The 20738-nt window shown below is 47.2% G+C and overlaps 1 protein-coding gene across 3 annotated transcripts; it reads left to right on the top strand.

The window, feature by feature from the left end:
* Positions 1-2552: 2552 nt before the first annotated feature.
* LOC139241875 (zinc finger protein 239-like) lies at positions 2553-15784 on the top strand. 3 transcript variants are annotated; one of them, XM_070870113.1, is made up of 3 exons: positions 2553-2760; positions 5520-5608; positions 14981-15784. In XM_070870113.1, exon 3 carries the CDS (start codon positions 15088-15090, stop codon positions 15439-15441), a length of 354 nt encoding a protein of 117 aa, XP_070726214.1. In that variant the 5' UTR covers positions 2553-2760; positions 5520-5608; positions 14981-15087; the 3' UTR covers positions 15442-15784. The 3 variants fall into 3 exon arrangements, with proteins under 3 accessions (XP_070726214.1, XP_070726216.1, XP_070726217.1); XM_070870115.1 differs by lacking the exon at positions 2553-2760 and adding an exon at positions 4660-4740; XM_070870116.1 differs by lacking the exons at positions 2553-2760; positions 5520-5608 and adding an exon at positions 6208-6283.
* Positions 15785-20738: the final 4954 nt, after the last annotated feature.

Raw genomic sequence — 20738 nt, 5'->3', positions numbered from 1 at the left:
TGACACCAAATTGAGGGATTACTAATACCGTGACAACAAATCCAGAGACCAATAACACTGAGGCACCAAATCCTTGGACCACTTACACTGAGACTATAGAATTACATCAGATATATGGGACAGAATTGGGCCATTCGGACTAACCAGTCTGTGCCGGTGTTCATGCTCTGCTCGGTAATTAGAGAGCCTCAGTATGGGGAATGGCCATGCCGCTGAAAGCAGCTCTAGTTAGGGGGAAAAGGTGGGTAATGAATGAAGATATGATGGTGGAATCAGACGGTGACTGGTGAGACCTGGTGACAGTATATTGTCAGAAGCCCTTTTCAAGCAGGCTGATGATTAAATGTAACGAGCACAACAAATGTATCCTTCTGTTATTGTCCCAAAATCCCCAAATCTAATGTCACTAATTGATTTTTCTGTGAGAAATGTAGAGATTTAAAAGAAGGGAGGAAATGAGGCTTGGGCAGAAACGAAGGTTCCTTGAATTAACACATTGTGAGGCTGTTTTGTGACTCGTCTGTGAGAGGTTAAAAACATGAAATGGAAAAGGGCAAGTTCAGTGACACTTATATTGCCAATAGTGCTTTCTACGTTAATCACTATATCCTAAGCCGAATATCATATTGACTATCCCAATCACTAATCCCAATCCTAACACATAACCACAAAGCACACCCACTAACCACTAAACCTACATCTAAACCCAGCCCCTAATCAATGCAAAGAACATAAAAAATAGGAGCAGAAGTCGGCCATCTAGCCCCTTGAGCCCGCTCTGCCATTTAATAATATCATGACTGATCTGATCTTGGCCTCAATTCTACTTCCCTGCCCTCTCCACATAACGCTTGACTTCCCTATCTTTCAAAAATCAGTCCATCTGCAACTTAAATATATTCAATGCCCCAGCGTCCGTTGCTCTCTGGGGTAGAGAATTTCAAAGATTCACGACTCTCTGAGAGAAGAAATTCATCCTCATTTCCGTTTTAAATGGGCGACACCTCATGCTCAGACTATGCCACCTCGTTCTCGATTCCCCCCACAAGAGGCAACAGAGATCAGTGGGGAAGCTAAAGACCCGATAAAGGAAGTGTTTAAACAATTATTTTGATGCAAAAGATTTCTGCAACGTATGTTAGTAACAAGTAATTATAATCAACTAACCCATCAAAATTAGCAAAGACAATTACAAAGACCAGAACATTTCAAAGGTGATCACATGCATTATGTGTGGAGATCTATTAACCGCATTCAAAAATCGTTAAACAATATGGAAAATAAGAGAGTTCCAGTCTTAAGCAAGATAGTTCTTTCAAGGAACGTCAAATGAGTGTAAAGTGAGACACGCCGGTTCAGTGTATGACATCCACAAGCCGTATACTCAAACGAAACAAGCTTGGGATTTGATGTGGCAAAAGATGAACTGCGTGAGAAGTGAAATAATCTAGAGTAAGAAAAGGCCCAAAATGGAAGGGAAGGGAACATGAATTAGTCTCCCGTGCAGCGGCATGGTCCCGGCCTGCATGACCATCAGCAGGTCGGGGCCATCAGAGGGAGCAGTGTGCGGCGGTGGTATTCCATTGTAGGATGGTGACGGCTGCAACGTCACGTCGCTAATTGCAGTGTGGGCAGGCACAGCAGGAGGGGCGAAGGAGCAGCATGAGATTATAGATGGCAGTGACCGGGGCCCAGGGGAGGCATGAGACTGGGGCACAGAAGGGGCAAGGGCCTAGGGGCAGCACGGGCCAGCCCAAACTGGTATATGTGTGCGCTCAGTCCGTGCAGCACAGCTGGTCTCCAGTCGCCTGGGGTAATCCTTGCCACTGGACCAAGACCGAGCTCTGTCAAGCCACTGTGGTGGCTGGTGTGCAACGGCCACCGCACGTTAAAACAATCCAAGCACAGACAGCTTCCACCCTTCAAAATGTAGCTCGGGATCTGCAATATTAGATCCTTCATTAAAACACCTGTGAACTTAGTCTTTTTTGGCGTGGAAAGAAGTCATCCTCGCTTCAAGGGACTGCCTGTGATGATGATGATGGTTATGGAAAAATGAAATATTGGACACAGGGTGTTTGGACCAATCCTGAGACAGAACATTACTGTCCAGCTCAGGGACAGGGTTATACAGAGCAGCAGGAACAATGACTGAGGGCCAGAATGAACATGTTCAGTGCCCAATGGGGGCCCAGTAAATCCTGTCCCAGTCACTGAGGTGGTCTTGGGTATTTACCCAGCATTCCCCGCGATGGAGAATGTGCCGAGCCCAGACTACAGGGGCCCAGTGCGCAGGCGCGGGACCTGGCGGTATGTGGAGCATGCGCGGTGCGTGTAATGGCGGAGCGGCTGTGGTGAAATGTGTTCCGCCAAACAGCTCCTACTCCGCGGGGCGGAGGGGAGTAATGGACCAGCGGGGAGCCGGGGAGGCTTCAGAAACACCTGGTGCCCGCCGGAAGCCCGGAATAACAACCGGAATATCGGCGGCTGCAGCCTCGAGGCTTTCTCCCGGTCACAGTCCCCGGGTAAGGGCGGCCATCTTTGTACAGGAAGGCAGGGTCAGTCCTCCGCCATCTTGGTTCAGTTAGCAGCAAAGCGCATGCGCGGCCATCTTGGTAAAGTAAGAGCTGAGTTATTTTATTCTCACCTCGGATTTCTCTCATTGTTCTGAACTCCAAAGTGTATCGTCCCAACCTGCTCAACCTGTCCTCATCAGAGAACCCCCTCCTCGCCGGAATCAACCTCTGAACAGCCTCCAGTGTAAGTATATCCTTCCTTAAACACACAGTATTCCAGGTGTGGTCCCACCAATACCCTGTACACTTGGAGCAGGACTTCTCTGCTTAAACACACAGTATTCCAGGTGTGGTCTCACCAATACCCTGTACACTTGGAGCAGGACTTCTCTGCTTAAACACACAGTGTTCCAGGTGTGGTCTCACCAATACCCTGTACACTTGGAGCAGGTCTTCTCTGCTTAAACACACAGTATTCCAGGTGTGGTCCCACCAATACCCTGTACACTTGGAGCAGGACTTCTCTGCTTAAACACACAGTATTCCAGGTGTGGTCCCACCAATACCCTGTACACTTGGAGCAGGACTTCTCTGCTTAAACACACAGTATTCCAGGTGTGGTCCCACCAATACCCTGTACACTTGGAGCAGGACTTCTCTGCTTTTTATTCTATCCCCCTGACAATAAAGGCCAACATTACATTTGCCTTCCTGACTACTTCCTGAACCTGCAGACTGACTTTTTGTGTTTTATGCACATACACCCTCAGGTCTCTCCGTCCTGTAGCACTTTGCAATTTTTCTCCATTTAAATTATAATTTGCTTTTCTATTATTTCTGCCAACGTGGATAACCTCACATTTTCCCATATTATACTCCATGTGACAAATTTTTGCCCACTCATTTACCCTGTCTATATCCCTTTGCAGATTTTGTTTGTCCTCAATTTGCTTTCCCACCTATCTTTGTATCATCAGCAAACTTGGCTACATTACACTTGGTTCTTTTATCCAAGTCATTTAATATAGATTTTAAATAGTTGAGGACCTAGCACCGATTCCTGCGGCACCCCACTAGTCACCATTTGCCAACCAGAAAAAGACCCATTTATCCCGACTCTCTGTTTTCTGTTAGTTAACCAATCCTCTATCCATGCTAATATACTGCTCCCAACCCAGTGAGCTTTTATCTTGTGCAGTAACCTTTTATGTCCCACCTTATCAAATGCCTTCTGGGAATCTAAATACACCACATCCACTGGTTCCGCCTTATCCATCCTACTCATTATATCCTCAAAGAACTCCAGCAAATTTGTCAAACATGATTTCCCTTTCATGAAGCCATACTGACTCTGCTTGATTGAATCAAGCTTTTCCAAATGTCCCACTACTGCTTCCTTAATAATGGCCTCCAGCACTTTCCCAATGACAGATGTTAGGCTAACTGGTCTTTAGTTTCCTGCTTTTTGTCTGCCTCCTTTTTTAAATATAGGCGTTACATTTTCGGTTTTCCAATCTGTTGGGACCGCCCCAGAATCCAGGGAATTTTGGTAGATTACAACTAATGTGTCCACTATCTCTGCAGCCACTTCTCTTAAGATCCTACGATGTAAACCATCAGGGCAAGGTGACTTGTCTGCCTTTAGTCCCATTATTTTACTGAGTACTACTTCATTATGAATTGTTATTGTATTAAGTTCTTCCCTCACGAAAGCCCCTTGATTATACACTTCGGTATTACTCTCAGTGACCGAGTGTTTTACTCTAATTCAACTGATCTTGGATTGTTTCTGTCAGATATTAACTCCTGCACGGTCCCATCAAACACTCCCACTCCCTCGTTTCTCCGATGTTGCTGCAGGATTGCTTTGTGAAGATGGGCTAATGGAGAGAAACACCCTGCACGGAATGATCCCAAATTGATCATCTCCAAGGGACAAGGCTTGCAGCTTTAATCATTCTCTGTCCTTTCCCCCCAGGCCCAGTCCCTTTGCTCAGATTCTGATAAAAGTAAATTGGGAAAAGTGCACTTTGATTTTTACAGATTGAATTATTGCAGAGAGCTGCGCATGCACAGTTCAGCCCCACCCCCTGTGTGGATTTCCAGTGAGCAGAAGAGCACATGCGCCCTCCCCTCCCCCAGCACTGCCTGTGATCGTCATTCACTCAGTGAGCGGAAGAAGATGGTTTAAAACAGCCAGGAATGGTGACACCGTGTCCCCGGGGTAAGGCAGCAAGCAGCAGCCTCCTTACAGCAGCACAGCGCTTTGGGAGTGTGTCCGCAGATGGGCTCAGAGATCGGCATTGAGTCCGGGGGGAGTTCAGGGGGAGTCGGGGGCTGTGTGTAAGAGGCAGAATGGACCAAGAATCAGTGTCAGTGCATGGTGTGAGTGGGGGAAGGGAGAGGCCGTTCTCGGGCTGTGTGTGGATAGCGTGTGTCCAGGGTAAGGGAGACAGAATGGGCAGAATCTGCTGTTTACAATCTGCTGCTTTCTCTCTCCAAACCAGGAGTGAACGTTCCTGGTTTAGTTCCCTCGGGGGCTGTGTGTAAGGGCAGAGTGGATCAGGAACTAGTTCCGGAACAAGATGTGAGTGGGGGAAGCGAGAGGCCATTCTCGGGCTGTGTATGGATAGTGTAAGGTAACAGAGAAAGTAAACCACTCGCTCTTTCCAATCATTGCTGCATTCTTTCCCCAAATCAGTAGTGAATGTTCCTGATTCAGTTCCAATCTCACCGTGTCTGTTGTTCTCGGACAGTGAGCAGTGGAAACACAGCCTGACAGTGAGGATGTGGGGAGTTTCACAAAGTGCATCTATTGCAGGCACCAGGAGAGGAGTGTGGGAGAAGATATTTTAAAGACGGGTTATATTGTTTCGGTGAGCTGAGTTCTCCAGAACCGTGTTGCTGATGATCGAGAGATACATTGTCACTCCCTCAGATACATCGTATTGTCCCCGCATCCATATCTTAGAACTAATAATGTTCTCGTATTATTATTCTCAGAGCAAAATTCTTCAACCAGCCAGAACAAATGTGATCATTCCTCCACCCAGAATACAAGGAACAGTGCAGGCAGCTCCTTCTCACACACAGTAAGTAGATTATCACTCACAGAGCACAGACACACAGAACTGGCCTCAATCCTATTGTCACAGACAGCAGAAGCTGTCAGTCCCACAGTGATCTGAAGTGACAGAGTTACACTGTGAATCTTACAGCCACATGGAGCAGTGTAATCACATGCTGTTTCACCATTGAAACAGATCACACTGACAGGTACATTAAACACCAACACTCATTTGCCAGAAACTGGCAGGTGGAGAATAAAAGACAATCATCTATCAGAAAAAATGTCAACCAGGTAGTATAAACCACACTTGCATATCAGAAGCTGATGGGTACAGAGCAAAAGCCATATTAATGTTTCAGAATCTGACGGATTCAGTATTTAACCCCCGAACATACCAGAAGATGACTGGTGCAGAATAACACCCACATTCCCGTACCATAGACTGACAGATACAGTATACAACACACACCCACATATATGAAAGTGACAGTAACAGAATAAAATCATCACTTGCATACCAGAGAGTGACAGGTAAAGTGTAAATCCCATGGGCACATGTCGGAAAACTGAAAGACAGTAAGAAAAATTGTTACTTGCATCGCAGGAACTGATCGGGGCAGAGTAAAACCCAAACCCACACATCTGAACAATGACATGGAGAATGCAAAATCTTCACTCACACATCAGAGAAATACAGGTAAAAATTAACATTGATTCTCACGTTCACATACCAGAGACTAGCAGATACAGAGTAAATTCCACAGTCACATAGCAGGAACCGATAGGAACAGTCTAAAACACACAATCAAGTAGCAGGAACAAATAGGTACAGTCCAACATAGAAGACACTGAGAGGCACTGATTAAACCTCAACATACACCAAAATCTGACAGTTACAGAAAAATACACACACTTGCATATCAGAGACTGAGAGATACAGTATAAAACCCACACTCACATATCAGAGACTGAGAGATACACAAAAACCCATACTCACATATCAGAGACTGAGAGATACAGTATAAAACCCACACTCATATATCAGAGACTGAGTGATACAGTATAAAACCCACACTCATATATCAGAGACTGAGTGATACAGTAAAAAACCCACACTCACATATCAGAGACTGAGAGATACAGTATAAAACCCATACTCACATATCAGAGACTGAGAGATACAGTATAAAACCCACACTCATATATCAGAGACTGAGTGATACAGTATAAACCCATACTCACATATCAGAGACTGAGAGATATAGTATAAAACCAACACTCACATATCAGAGACTGAGAGATACAGTATAAAACCCACACTCACATATCAGAGGCTGACATATTACAATCCATATTCCCATAACATAAATTGACAGACAGTGACATGCCCATACTCACGAGCCAGTAATTGACAGGTACAGGGTAAAGATCTCTTTCATTACAGAAACTGACAGGTACAAAGGAAAGTCCACTCACAAGTAAACAGAAACTGGCAGTTATAGAGTAAGGCCCACAATCACATGTCAGAACTTGACAGATACAGCATAAAACCCAGACTCCCATAACAGAAATGGAGATACAGAGAAAGGCCCACACTCACATAGCAGAGACAGATGGATACAGAGTGAAACTCAGACTCATTTACCAGAGACCGACAGATTCAGCATAAACACTCCCCTCCATAACACAAATTGATAGAGTATTCGTTTTATTTTCTAACTATCAGGAATTGGGGTACACAGTAAAACAATACTAACATACTGGAGAATGCCGGATATGGAGTAGAGCTCACAGTCACGTAACAGAGATGGACAGATACAGCACAGAACACATACTCACACACCAGGAATGGAAAGATACATAGAAACATAGAAAATAGGTGCAGGAGCAGGCCATTTGGCCCTTCGAGCCTGCACTGCCATTCAGTATGATCATGGCTGATCATGCAACTTCAGTACCCCACTCCTGCTTTCTCTCCCTATCCCTTGATCCCCTTAGCCGTAAAGACCACATCTAACTCCCTCTTGAAGATATCCAACGAACTGGACTCCACAACTTTCTGTGGTAGAGAATTGCACAGGTTTACCACTCTCTGGGTGAAAAAGTTTCTCCTCATTTCAGTCCTATAAGGCTTATCCCTTATCCTTAGATTGTGACCCCAGGTTCTGGACTTCCCCAACATCGGGAACATTCTTCCTGCATCTAACCTGTCCACTCCCGTCATAATGTTACATGTTTCTATGAGATCCCCTCTCATTCTTCTAAATTCCAGTGAGTATAAGACTAGCTGATCCAGTCTTTCTTCAAATGTCAGTCCTGCCATCACGGGAATCAGTCTGGTGAACCTTCGCTGCACTCCCTCAATAGCAAGCACGTCCTTGCTCAGATTAAGAGACCAAAACTGCACAGAATACTCAAGGTGTGGTCTCACCAAGGCCCTATACAATTGCAGTACGACCTCCCTGCTCCTATACTCGAATCCTCTCGCTATGAATGCCAGCATGCTATTTGCTTTCTTTACTGCCTGCCGTACCTGCATGCCTACCTTCAGTGACTGATGTACCATGACACCCAGGTCTCTTTGCACCTCCCACTTTACTAACCTGTCACCATTCAGATAATAATCTGCCTTCCTGTTTTTGCCACCAAAGTGAATAACCTCACATTTATACACACTATGCTGCATCTGCCATGCATTTGTCCATTCACCTAACCTATCCAAGTCACCCTGCAGCCTCTTAGCACCTCCTCACAGCTCACACTGCCATCCAGCTTTGTGTCATTTGCAAACTTGGAGATATTACACTCAATTCCTTCTTCTAAATCATTGATGTATATTACAAATAGCTGGGATCCCAGCACTGAGCCTTGCGGCACCCCACTAGTCACTGCCTGCCATTCTGAAAAGGACCTGTTTATTCCCACACTTTGCTTCCTGTTTGCCAACCGGTTCTCCCACCACGTCAATACATTACCCCCAATACTATGGGCCCAAGACTCCACACGATAAAAAACGGTCACCCTCCAAGCTGGGCGCCCGTTTTTCGCGCCTAAAACGGCGCCGGAAAAAAACTGGCGATTCTGGAGAGCCCTGCAGCTCCTTGTCTGCTTGGTGTGGCGCCCAGGGGGGCGGAGCCTACACTCGCACCGATTTTGTAAGTGGGAGGGGGCGGGTACTATTTAAATTATTTTTTTTCCTGCCGGCAATGCTGCGCGTGCGCGTTGGAGCGTTCGCACATGCTCAGTGTGAAGGAAACATTGGCACTCGGCCATTTTTGTAGTTCTTTGTAGCTGTTTAGTTTTTGAACATTGTTTAATAAAACCACATTGCCATCAGCACTGAGAAGGTGCAGGAAGCCTCAGAAAGTTCAGGCAGCCGTTTCCCGACAACATCCCCCTTTTGCCGTCGGGAAATGGCTCCTCAATTTTTGTGGCTTCCTGCAGCCTTCTGTTTCCTTTCCTCCCTCCCGCCATCTGGAACGGCTTTGTTCCCCCCCCCTGCGTTCAGTCGCTCGGTTCACTCCCTCCCTCCCTCCCTCCCTCCCTCCCTCCCGCCATCTGGAACGGCTTTGTCCCCCCCCCCTGCGTTCAGTCGCTCGGTTCCCTCCCGCCCGCCCACCTTCGGGAACGGCTGCCTCATTTTGTGAGGCTTGCTGCAGCATTCTCCCTGGCTGAAGAACTTTCACACAGATAGGAAGATGCTTTATTTAATCTCTTCTTCGCTTATAAACGTTTATTCAGGTTGGATTTATTTGTATAATATTTGTATAAAAACAATAAGGATTGATTGTAGAATTTAATGACTTCCCTCCCCCCCCCCCCCCCCCACCTCGTTCTGGACGCCTAATTTGAAATCTGCGCCTGATTTTTTAATGTGTAGAACAGGTTTTTTCAGTTCTACAAAAATCTTCACTTGCTCCATTCTGAGTTAGTTTGGAGTACGTTTTCACTGTGGAAACTTTCAAATCAGGCGTCAGTTGTCGGACACGCCCCCTTTTGAAGAAAAAATTCTGTTCCAAAGTGGAACTGTTCTACCTGACTAGAACTGCAGAAAAAGAAATGTGGACATTAAATTTGCACACTAATCTCTTGTGTGGGATCTTGTCAAAAGCCTTTTGAAATTCCAAATACACCACATCCACTGGTTCTCCCTTGTCCACTCTACTAGTTACATCCTCAAAAAACTCTAGAAGATTTGTCAAGCATGATTTCCCTTTCATAAATCCATGCTGACTTGGACCGATGCTGTCACTGCTTTCCAAATGCTCTGTTATTACATCTTTAATAATTGATTCCAGCATTTTCCCCACCACCGATGTCAGGCCAACCGGTCTATAATTCCCTGTTTTCTCTCTCCCTCCTTTTTAAAAAGTTGGGTTACATTAGCTACCCTCCAATCCATAGGTACTGATCCAGAGTCAATGGAATTCTGGAAAATGATCACCAATGCATCTACTATTTCTAGGGCCACTTTTTTAACTACGCTGGGATGCAGACTATCAGGCCCTGGGGATTTATCGGCCTTCAGTCCCATCAGTTTCCCTCCAACCATTTCCTGACTAATAAGGATTTCCCTCAGTTCCTCCTTCCCGCTAGACCCTCGGTCCCCTAGTATTTTTGGGAGGTTATTCGTGTCTTCCTTAGTGAAGACAGAACCAAAGTATTTGTTCAATTGTTCTGCCTTTTCCTTGTTCCCCATTATGAATTCACCTGATTCTGACTGCAAGGGACCTACATTAGACTTCACTAATCTTTTTCTCTTCACATATCTATAAAAGCTTTTGCAGTCAGTTTTTTATGTTCCCTGCAAGCTTACTCTCGTATTCTATTTTCCCCCTCCTAATTACACCCTTAGTCCTCCTCTGCTGAATCTAAATTTCTCCCAGTCCTCAGGTTTGCTGCTTTTTCAGGCCAATTTATATGCCTCTTCCTTGGATTTAACACAGTCGCTAATTTGCCTTGTGAGCCACGGTTGAGCCACCATTCCTGTTTTATTTTTATGCCAGACAGGGATGTACAATAGTTGTAATTCATCCATGTGATCTTTAAATGTCTGCCATTGCCTATCCACCGTCAACCCTTTAAGTTTCATTCGCCAGTTTATCCTAGCCAAATCACGTCTCATACCATTGAAGTTTCCTTTAAGTTCAGGACCCTAGTCTCTGAATTAACTGTGTTGCTCTCCAGCTTAATGAAGAATTCTACCATATTATGGTCACTTTTCCCCAAGGGGCCATGCAAGACCAGATTGCTAATTAATCCTCTCTCGTTGCACAAGACCCAGTCTAGGATGGCCAGCTCTCCAGTTGGTTCCTCGACATATTGGTTTAGAAAACCATCCCTTATACACTCCAGAAAATCCTCCTCCACAGTATTGCTACAAGTTTGGTTAGCCCAATCAATATGCAGGTTGTCACCCATGATAACTGCTGTACCCTTATTGCACGCGTCCCTAATTTCCTGTTTGATGCCATCCCCAACCCCCCTACTACTGTTTGATGGTCTGTACACAACCCCAACTAACGTTTTCTGCCCTTCGATGTTTCGCAGCTCTACCCATATAGATTCCACATTATCCCAGCCAATGTCCTTCCTGACTGTTGCATTAACCTCCTCTTTAACCATTAACACTACACCACCTCCTTTTCCTTTCTGGCTATCCTTCCTGAATATTGAATACCCCTGGATGTTATGTTCCCAGCCTTGGTTACCCTGGAGCCATGTCTCAGTAATACCAATTACATCATATCCGTTAACAGATATCTGTGCAGTTAATTCGTCCACCTTATTACAATGCTTCTCGCTTTGAGACTCAGAGCCTTCAGGCTTGTTTTTTTTAAACACTCTTTGTCCTTTTAGAATTATGTTGTAATGTGGCCCTTTTTGATACAGAATTAAACCCACAGGCAGTTACCAGAAATTGACAGGTACAGGATAAAATCCATGCTCTCGTATCAGAAACTAACATACAGAGTAAAACCCTCATCCACATACCAGAGATGGACAGATAGAGTCAAATCCACACTCCCATACCAGACACCCACTATATAAGAAAATAAGAACATAAGAAATAGGAGCAGGAGTGGGCCATATGGTCCCTCGAGCCTGCTCCACTGTTTAATACGATCATGGCTGATCCGATCATGGACTCAGGTCCACTTCCCTGCCCGTTCCCCATAACCCTGTATTCCTTTATCGGTTAAGACACTGTCTATCTCTGTCTTAAATATATTCAATGTCCCAGCTTCCACAGCTCTCTGAGGCAGCGAATTCCACAGGTTTATAACCCTCTGTGAGAAGAAATTCCTCCTCACCTCAGTTTTAAATGGGGTGCCCCTTATTCTAATATTATGCCCCCTAGTTCTAGTCTCCCCCGATCAGTGAAAACATCCTCTCTGCTACCACCTTCTCAAGCCCCCTCATTATCTTATACGTTTCGATAAATCACCTCTCATTCATTCTTCTGAATTCTAATGAGTAGAGGCCCAACCTCCTCAACCTTTTCTCATAAGTCAACCCCTCATCTCAACCAAGTGAACTTTCTCTCAACTTCCTCCAAAGCAAGTATATCCTTTCATAAATATGGAAACCAAAACTGCACGCAGTATTCCAGGTGTGGCCTCACCAATACCCTGTGTAACTGTAGCAAGACCTCCCTGCTCTTATACTCCAACCCCTTTGCAAAAAAGGCCAAGATTGCATTGGCCTTCCTGATCACTTGCTGCACCTGCATACTAACCTTTTGTGTTTCATGCACAAGTACCCCCAGGTCCCTCAGTACTGCAGCACTTTGCAATCTTTCTCCATTCAAATAATAACTTGTTCTTTGATTTTTTTCTGCCACATTGCATCACTTCACACTTTCCAACATTACACTCCATCTGCCAAATTTTTGCCACTCACTTAGCCTGTCTGTGTCCTTTTGCAGATTACGTGTGTCCTCCTCACACATTGCTTTTCCTCCCATCTTTGTATTGCCAGCAAACTTGGCTACGTTACACTCGGTCCCTTCTTCCAAGTCGTTAATATAGATTGTAAATAGTTGGGGTCCGAACACTGATCCCTGCGGCACCCCACTAGTTACTGATTGCCAACCGGAAAATGAACCATTTATCCTGACTCTCTGTTTTCTGTTAGTTAGCCAATCCTCTATCCATGCTAATATATTACCCCCAGCCCCGTGAACTTTTATCTTGTACAGTAACCTTTTATGTGGAACCTTGTCAAATGTCTTCTGGGAGTCCAAATACACCACACCCACTTTATCCACCCTGTTCATTACATGCTCAAAGAATTAACCTCCCCTTCATAATTCCATGCTGACTGCCTGACCGAATTATGCTTTTCCAAATGGCGTGCTACTGCTTCTTGAAGAATGAACTCTTCAACATTTTCCCAACCACAGATGTTAGGCGAACTGGTCTATAGTTTCCTGCTTTTTGTCTGCCTCCTTTTTAACCGAGTGCGGCTCTCAGTCCCCGGGTAACACCGAGTGCGGCTCTCAGTACCTGGGCAACACCGAGTGCAGCTCTCAGTCCCCGGGTAACACCGAGTGCAGCTCTCAGTCCCCGGGTAACACTGAGTGTGGCTCTCAGTCCCCGGGTAACACTGAGTGTGGCTCTCAGTCCCCGGGTAACACCGAGTGCAGCTCTCAGTCCCCGGGTAACACCGAGTGTGGCTCTCAGTCCCCGGGTAACACCGAGTGTGGCTCTCGGTCCCCGGGTAACACTGAGTGTGGCTCTCAGTCCCCGGGCAACACCGAGTGTGTCTCTCAGTCCCCGGGCAACACCGAGTGTGGCTCTCGGTCCCCGGGTAACACCGAGTGTGTCTCTCAGTCCCCGGGCACCACCGAGTGCGGCTCTCAGTCCCCGGGTAACACCGAGTGCGGCTCTCAGTCCCCGGGTAACACCGAGTGTGGCTCTCAGTCCCCGGGTAACACTGAGTGCGGCTCTCAGTCCCCGGGCAACACCGAGTGCGGCTCTCAGTCCCCGGGTAACACCGAGTGTGGCTCTCAGTCCCCGGGTAACACCGAGTGTGGCTCTCGGTCCCCGGGTAACACTGAGTGTGGCTCTCAGTCCCCGGGCAACACCGAGTGTGTCTCTCAGTCCCCGGGCAACACCGAGTGTGGCTCTCGGTCCCCGGGTAACACCGAGTGTGTCTCTCAGTCCCCGGGCACCACCGAGTGCGGCTCTCAGTCCCCGGGTAACACCGAGTGTGGCTCTCAGTCCCCGGGTAACACCGAGTGTGGCTCTCAGTCCCCGGGTAACACCGAGTGCAGCTCTCAGTCCCCGGGTAACACCGAGTGCAGCTCTCAGTCCCCGGGTAACACCGAGTGTGGCTCTCAGTCCCCGGGTAACACCGAGTGTGGCTCTCAGTCCCCGGGTAACACTGAGTGTGGCTCTCAGTCCCCGGGTAACACCGAGTGCGGCTCTCAGTCCCCGGGTAACACCGAGTGTGGCTCTCAGTCCCCGGGTAACACCGAGTGCAGCTCTCAGTCCCCGGGTAACACCGAGTGCGGCTCTCAGTCCCCGGGTAACACCGAGTGTGGCTCTCAGTCCCCGGGTAACACCGAGTGCAGCTCTCAGTCCCCGGGTAACACCGAGTGCGGCTCTCGGTCCCCGGGCAACACCGAGTGCGGCTCTCAGTCCCCGGGTAACACCGAGTGCGGCTCTCAGTCCCCGGGTAACACCGAGTGCAGCTCTCAGTCCCCGGGTAACACCGAGTGCGGCTCTCAGTCCCCGGGTAACACCGAGTGCGGCTCTCAGTCCCCGGGTAACACCGAGTGCGGCTCTCAGTCCCCGGGTAACACCGAGTGCGGCTCTCGTCCCCGGGCCACACCGACCGCGGCTCTCGGGCCCCGGGCAACACCGACCGCGGCTCTCGGGCCCCGGGCAACACCGACCGCGGCTCTCGGGCCCTGAGTCAGAGCCACCGGGCCCGGCACCAGAAACCCCCGGGGGCAGCCCCTCCCCCACACCAGGAAAACAACAACTTACATTTATACAGCAGGCCCAGCAATTCCCAGCCGCTCTGTATCAGTGGGCGCTGGATGTGGAAGTCACTCACTGGCCTCCTGTTTGGGTCTGTTGTTACATCAGTTTGACCTGGATGGAGAGGGGTAGAAGTTGCTGGGTTTCACCCCCAGTACTTCTGGGCCCAGTGGGACCAACAATTTCCCATGTTGGCCTGTCGAGGGAGGTGGGTTCCCCTCCCTGAAGGACAGTACTGACTCAGATGTGTTTTTATGACAATCCGGCAGCTTTGATGGTCACTTTTTTCTCGTGCCGGCCCCACAAGTGACCAGATTCATTAAACTCAATTTCACAATCTGCCTTTGTGTTTTTGTGGGTTCTCTCTCACACTCCCTTTTTCCTGTTTGAAATTCACTTTACAGGATGTTAAATGGGGAGGATTTGTAGACTGGAAGCTCAAACCAAACATCACCTCAAGATCTGACAGTCACTCGGTACATCGGGACTGGAATATCATCAGCTTTTGACCATGGAAGCAGAAGGCACCGTTCACAGTGGGGAGAAACGGTACACGTGCTCTGTGTGTGGACAAGGCTTCAGTCAATCGTCCAAACTGGAGAGATACAAGTGCAGTCACACTGGGGAGAAACTGTGTAAATATGGGGATTGTGGGAAACGTTTCAACTACCCGTCCCAGCTGGAAACACATCGGCGAGTTCACACTGGGGAGAGACCGTTCACCTGCTCCGACTGTGGGAAGGGATTCACTCAGTCATCCGACCTGCTGACACACCAGCGAGTTCACACTGGGGAGAGGCCGTTCACCTGTTACGAGTGTGGGATGGGATTCACTACATCATCCCACCTGCTGAGGCATCAGTGACTTCACACTGGGGAGAGGCCGTTCACCTGCTACGACTGTGGGAAGGGATTCACTCAGTCATCCGACCTGCTGACACACCAGCGAGTTCACACTGGGGAGAGGCCGTTCAGCTGCTCTAAGTGTGGGAAGGGATTCTCTCTGTCAGGCAACCTGCTGAGACACCAGCGAGTTCACAAGTGACCGCAGGGGTTGGATTCTGTTGTTATTGCTGCTGGTAATCACATCCTAGACTGCATCGTGTTCATTCTGACAGTTGGGGTTTATAAATCCTGTAACGCTGATGGTAATAACTCCTGTAACTGGAAAGAGGTATAATATTTGGGATATGGACACATAAATTACTTTTGCTTTCAACACATTGCTGTGGATTTTTGTCTTTCCCACCTGAGTGTACAGCATCACCTGGCTAGAGCTGAGAAAGGACAATCTGTGGGGAGGATCTTACAGGGGGAACAGAACTTCAGCCTGGACACAGTCCTTCAGGGCCACACTGAGATCACCTCATTCTTCTGAACTCCAATGTGTATAGGCCCAACCAAATCAACCTATCTTCATAAGTCAATCCGCTCATCTCCGGAATCAACTCTGGAATCTGCAGCAGACATGAGCAAGGACCTGAGGCTTATTAAATGACACATATTTCATTACAGACAAGGTTACACTGGGAGAAATGTTCAGTTAGAACATGAGAACATAAGAAATAGGAGCAGGAGTAGGCCATTTGACCCCTCGGGCCTGCTCCGCCATTCAATAAGATCATGGCTGATCTGATCATGGACTCAGTTCCACTTCCCTGCCCACTCCCCATAAGCCTTTACTGACTTATTGCTCAAACATCTCTCTATCTCCGCCTTAAATATATTCAAAGACCCAGCCTCCACAGCTCTCCTGGGCAAGGAATTCCATGGATTTGCAACCCTCAGAGAAGAAATTCCGCATCTCAGTTTTAATTGGGTGGCCCCTTATTCTAAGACTATGTCCCCTAGTTTTAGTTTCCCGTGTAAGTGGAAATATCCTCTCTGCATCCACCTATCAAGCCCCCTCATTATCTTATGTTTCGATAAAATCACCTCTCATTCTTCTGAACTCCAATGTGTTTAGGCCCAAGCTACTCAAGCTATCTTCAAAAGTAAATCCCCTCATCTCCGGAATCAACCCAGTGAACCTTCTCTGAACTGCCTCCAATGCAGATATATCCTTCCTTAAATACGGAGACCAAAATACGGAGTCCATTACAGGCAAAATGCCAATCAAACCAGCAGCACACTGGCAGCTTAACAGTGTCTCATTGGCCTACAGGCTTTTCTTAAATAGATTTGCTGAGTGGATATAAACTTAAACCAGGTTTACAGGCGTGATGCTCTATTCACATATTGAAGGTAGAAGAGATGCTGTGGGGTACATGCTAAGTCCAGTAGCTGAAAGTGATTAACAGACTGGGTTTTGTGTTTACTGATCCCAGGCGTGTTACCAATACCAGCAAAATCGAAGCCCATGGAATAACGGGGACAGTGGCAGCATGGATATGAAAGTGGCTAAGTGACACAAACAGAATAGTGGTGAATGGTTGTTTTTCAGACTGGAGGAAGTGGTGTTCCCCAGGGGTCGGTATTGGGGCCACTGCTTTTTTTAATCTATATTAATGACCTAGACTTGGGTGTACAGGGCACAATTTCCAAATCTACAGCTCACACAAAACTTGGAAGTACAGTGAACAGTGAGGAGGATAGTGATAGACTTCAGAAAGACATAGACAGGCTGGTGGAATGGGCAGACATGTGGCAGATGAAACTTAACGTAGAAAAGTTTAAAAGTGATACATTTTGGGAGGAAGAAAGAGGAGAGTAAATATAAACTAAAGGGTACAATTGTAAAGGGGTGCGTGAACAGAGAGACCCAGGAGTATATGTGCACCAATCACTGAAGGTGGCAGCACAGGTTGAGAAAGTGGTTACAAAGACTTACAGGACCCTCGGCTTCATGAATAGAGGTATAGAGTACAGAAGTGTGGATATTATGTTGAACCCACGTAAAACTCTGGTTCGGCCTCAACTGGAGTATTGTGTCCAATTCTGGTTCATCATCATCATCATAGGCAGTCCCTCGGATCGAGGAAGACATACTTCCACTCTAAAAATGAGACCTTCGGTGGCTGAACAGTCCAATACGAAGCCACAGTCCCTGTCACAGGTGGGACAGATAGTCGTTGAGGGAAGGTGTGGGTGGGACAGGTTTGCCGCACGCTCTTTCTGATGCCTGCGGTTGATTTCTGCACGCTCTCAGCGATGAGACTCCCGGATGCTCTTCCTCCACTTAGGAAGGTCTTTGGCCAGGGGCTCCCAGCTGTCACTGGGGATGTTGCACTTTATCAGGGAGGCTTTGAGCGTGTCCTTGTAATGTTTCCTCTGGCACATCTTTGGCTCGTTTGCTGTGAAGGAGTTCTGAGTAGAGTGCTTGCTTTGGGAATCTCGTGTCTGGCATGCGAACAATGTGGCTTGCCCAGCGGAGCTGATCAAATGTGGTCCGTGCTTCACTGTTGGGGATGTTGGCCTGGTCGACGACACAAACGTTGGTGCATCTGTCCTCCCAGGGAATTTGCAGGATCTTGCGGAGAAATCGTTGGTGGTATTTCTCCAGCAACTTGAGGTGTCTACTGTACATAGTCCATGTCTCTGAGGGTGGGTATTACTACAGCCCTGCAGACCATGAGCTTAGTGGTAGATTTGAGGGCGTGGTCTTCAAACACTCTTTTCCTCAAGCGGCCGAAGGCTGCACTGGAGGCGGTGTTGAATCTTGTTGTCAATGTCTGGTCTTGTTGATAAGAGGTTCCCGAGGTATGGGATATGGTCCACGTTGTCCAGGGCCGTGCCATGGATCTTGATGACTGCGGGGGGTGGGTGGAGGGAGTGCTGTGCGGCGAGACAGGCTGGTGGAGGACTTTGTCTTACTGATGTTTAGTGTAAGGCCCATGCTTTGGTGTGCCTCAGTAAATACGTTGACTATGACTTGAAGTTCAGCCTCTGTATGTTCGCAGACGCAGGTATTGTCCGCGTACGGTAGCTCAGCGACAGAGACTGGGGTGGTCTTGGACCTGGCCTGGAGACGACGAAGGTTGAACAGGTTGCCACTGGTTCTGTAGTTTAGTTCCTCTTCAGTGGGGAGCTTGTTGACTGAGCTGGAGCAATTCTGGCTACCGCATTTTAGTAAGCATGTGAAGGCCTTTTGAGAGCGTGCAGAAATGTTTTACAAGAATGATTTCAGGGATGAGGGACTTCAGTTATGTGGATAGTCTGGAGAAGTTGGGGTTGTTCTCAGAACAGAGAAGATTGAGAGGAGATTTGACAGAGGTGTTCAAAATCATGAGGGGTCTGGACAGAGTAGATAGAGTGGGATTAGTAGAAGCACTTGCAGATAGCCGGCATGGGCTCGACGGGCCAAATGGTCTCCTTCCATGTTGTAACCAGTCTCTGATTCTAAGATGATGAAAAATGTGTTGCCCAGAATGTCCATCTCCCGGGCACTGGGATCCAGTTGGGAACAGAGATTCTGAAGCCCCGCCCACTCTCTGTTCCTGATCCAAGATGGCCGCGCATGCGTCCTGATCCCGCTCTGTGCAAGATGGCCGCCAGTGACCCTGCTCCCCCGGGCCTGTCACCACGGGGCCTGTGGGCACGAATTCGGGGCCTGAGATTTATTCTGTATCTAAGCCGTGCTGCACCTGCTCTGGTAGTGTTCGGTGGGACAGTGTAGAGGAAATGTTTTGATACACACGATAAATGACGGACAGATAAAGACCATCTGGTCCATCAAGCCTGTCCCACACAATTGCGATATATCACAGCGTATACACTCCACTCCACCCGAGTCCATGTGATCTCCTGGGAGAGGCAAAAATACAGATTTTAAAAAAAAACTAGGACAATTTGGGAAAATAAAATCTGGGAAATTCAGCTCCGACCCATCGAAGTGATGGAAACTAGTCCAGGAGATCACTCTGGCCATTAAACTCCCTGCAGTACCTACCTTCTGTAAGTGTTAATCTCCGCCGCAGCCAGAAACAAATCCAGCTTTTACTTGAAGGAATTCAGTGAGTCTGCATCCACCACATGAGAGGGCAGCTTGTTCCAGAGGTCTACTGTTCTCTGGGAAAAGAACCACCTCCTGATGTCTAACCTAGATCTAGCCTTGTACAACTGAAATTTGTGTCCCTGGTCCTGCCTAACCTACTTAATTGAAATAAACGGTCAGCTGGAACACTCTCTCTCACCTTCATTATCTTATAAACCGCAATCATATCGCCCGAAGTCTACGCTGCTCTCAGGTAAAGAGTCCCAACACTTTTAACCTATCTTGGTTACTAAGATGCTTTAGACTTGGAATTAGTCGAGTGACCCTTTCCAGAACCTCTATCACCCACCATGTGAGGAGATCAAAACTGGACACAGTATTCCAAGTGTGGCCTGACTAAGGTCTTGTATAAGGACAAAACAGTACTCCTCGTCTTATACTCAATTGTCCTATGGATAAATCCCAACACCCTATTTGCTCTAACTGTCACTGCACTGCATTGCTCGTGTACCTTTAAGGATGTATTCACTAGAATGTCGAAATCTCTTTCTATCTCCACCATCTTTTTAATGCCTTTCCCTGGAGGGTGAATGAATGTTGAGCATTTGCCCTTCCAACATGAATAACACTGAACTTATCTAAGTTATACATCATTTTCCAGTCATGAGGCCAGTCTCCCAACACATTAAAATATGCCTGAATCAGACGAGCCTCTTCTACAGTTCGAGCACTCGCACAGATCTTGGTATCATTTCAAAATTTGCAAATTGTGCCCCTAAACCCAAAATCCTGATCATTAATAAAAATAGTAAAATGAAATGGTCCCAACACTGATCCCTGCTGGACACCACTGGTGACCGGTAGCAAACAGATCCAAATCCATCTATAACTGCTCTTTACCTGCATCCTGCCGGCCAGTTCTGTATCCAGCTCAATATATTTCACTAATACCAGAGGCTCCGTTCTTATAGAGAAGCCTCTTGTGCGGTACCTTATCAAAAGGTTTTTGGAAATCTAAGTAGATAATGTCTACTGGGCTTCCCTCATCCACCAACTTTGTAACTTCTTCAAAAAATATAATTAGAGTTGTGAGACATGAACTCTTTATTATGGGTTGTGGAGTTCCTAATATGTCCCTCCCTATCCAAGTATTCATATATTGCATCCCCTATGATTCTTTCAAGCATCTTACCTCTTACTGATGTTAAACTGATGGGCCTCTGGTTACC

The sequence above is a fragment of the Pristiophorus japonicus genome, unplaced genomic scaffold (genome assembly GCF_044704955.1).
Source record: "Pristiophorus japonicus isolate sPriJap1 unplaced genomic scaffold, sPriJap1.hap1 HAP1_SCAFFOLD_115, whole genome shotgun sequence".
Taxonomy (NCBI): domain Eukaryota; kingdom Metazoa; phylum Chordata; class Chondrichthyes; family Pristiophoridae; genus Pristiophorus; species Pristiophorus japonicus.
The sequence above is the reverse complement of the archived record's forward strand: the minus strand, read 5'-3'. Positions and strand labels throughout refer to the sequence as shown.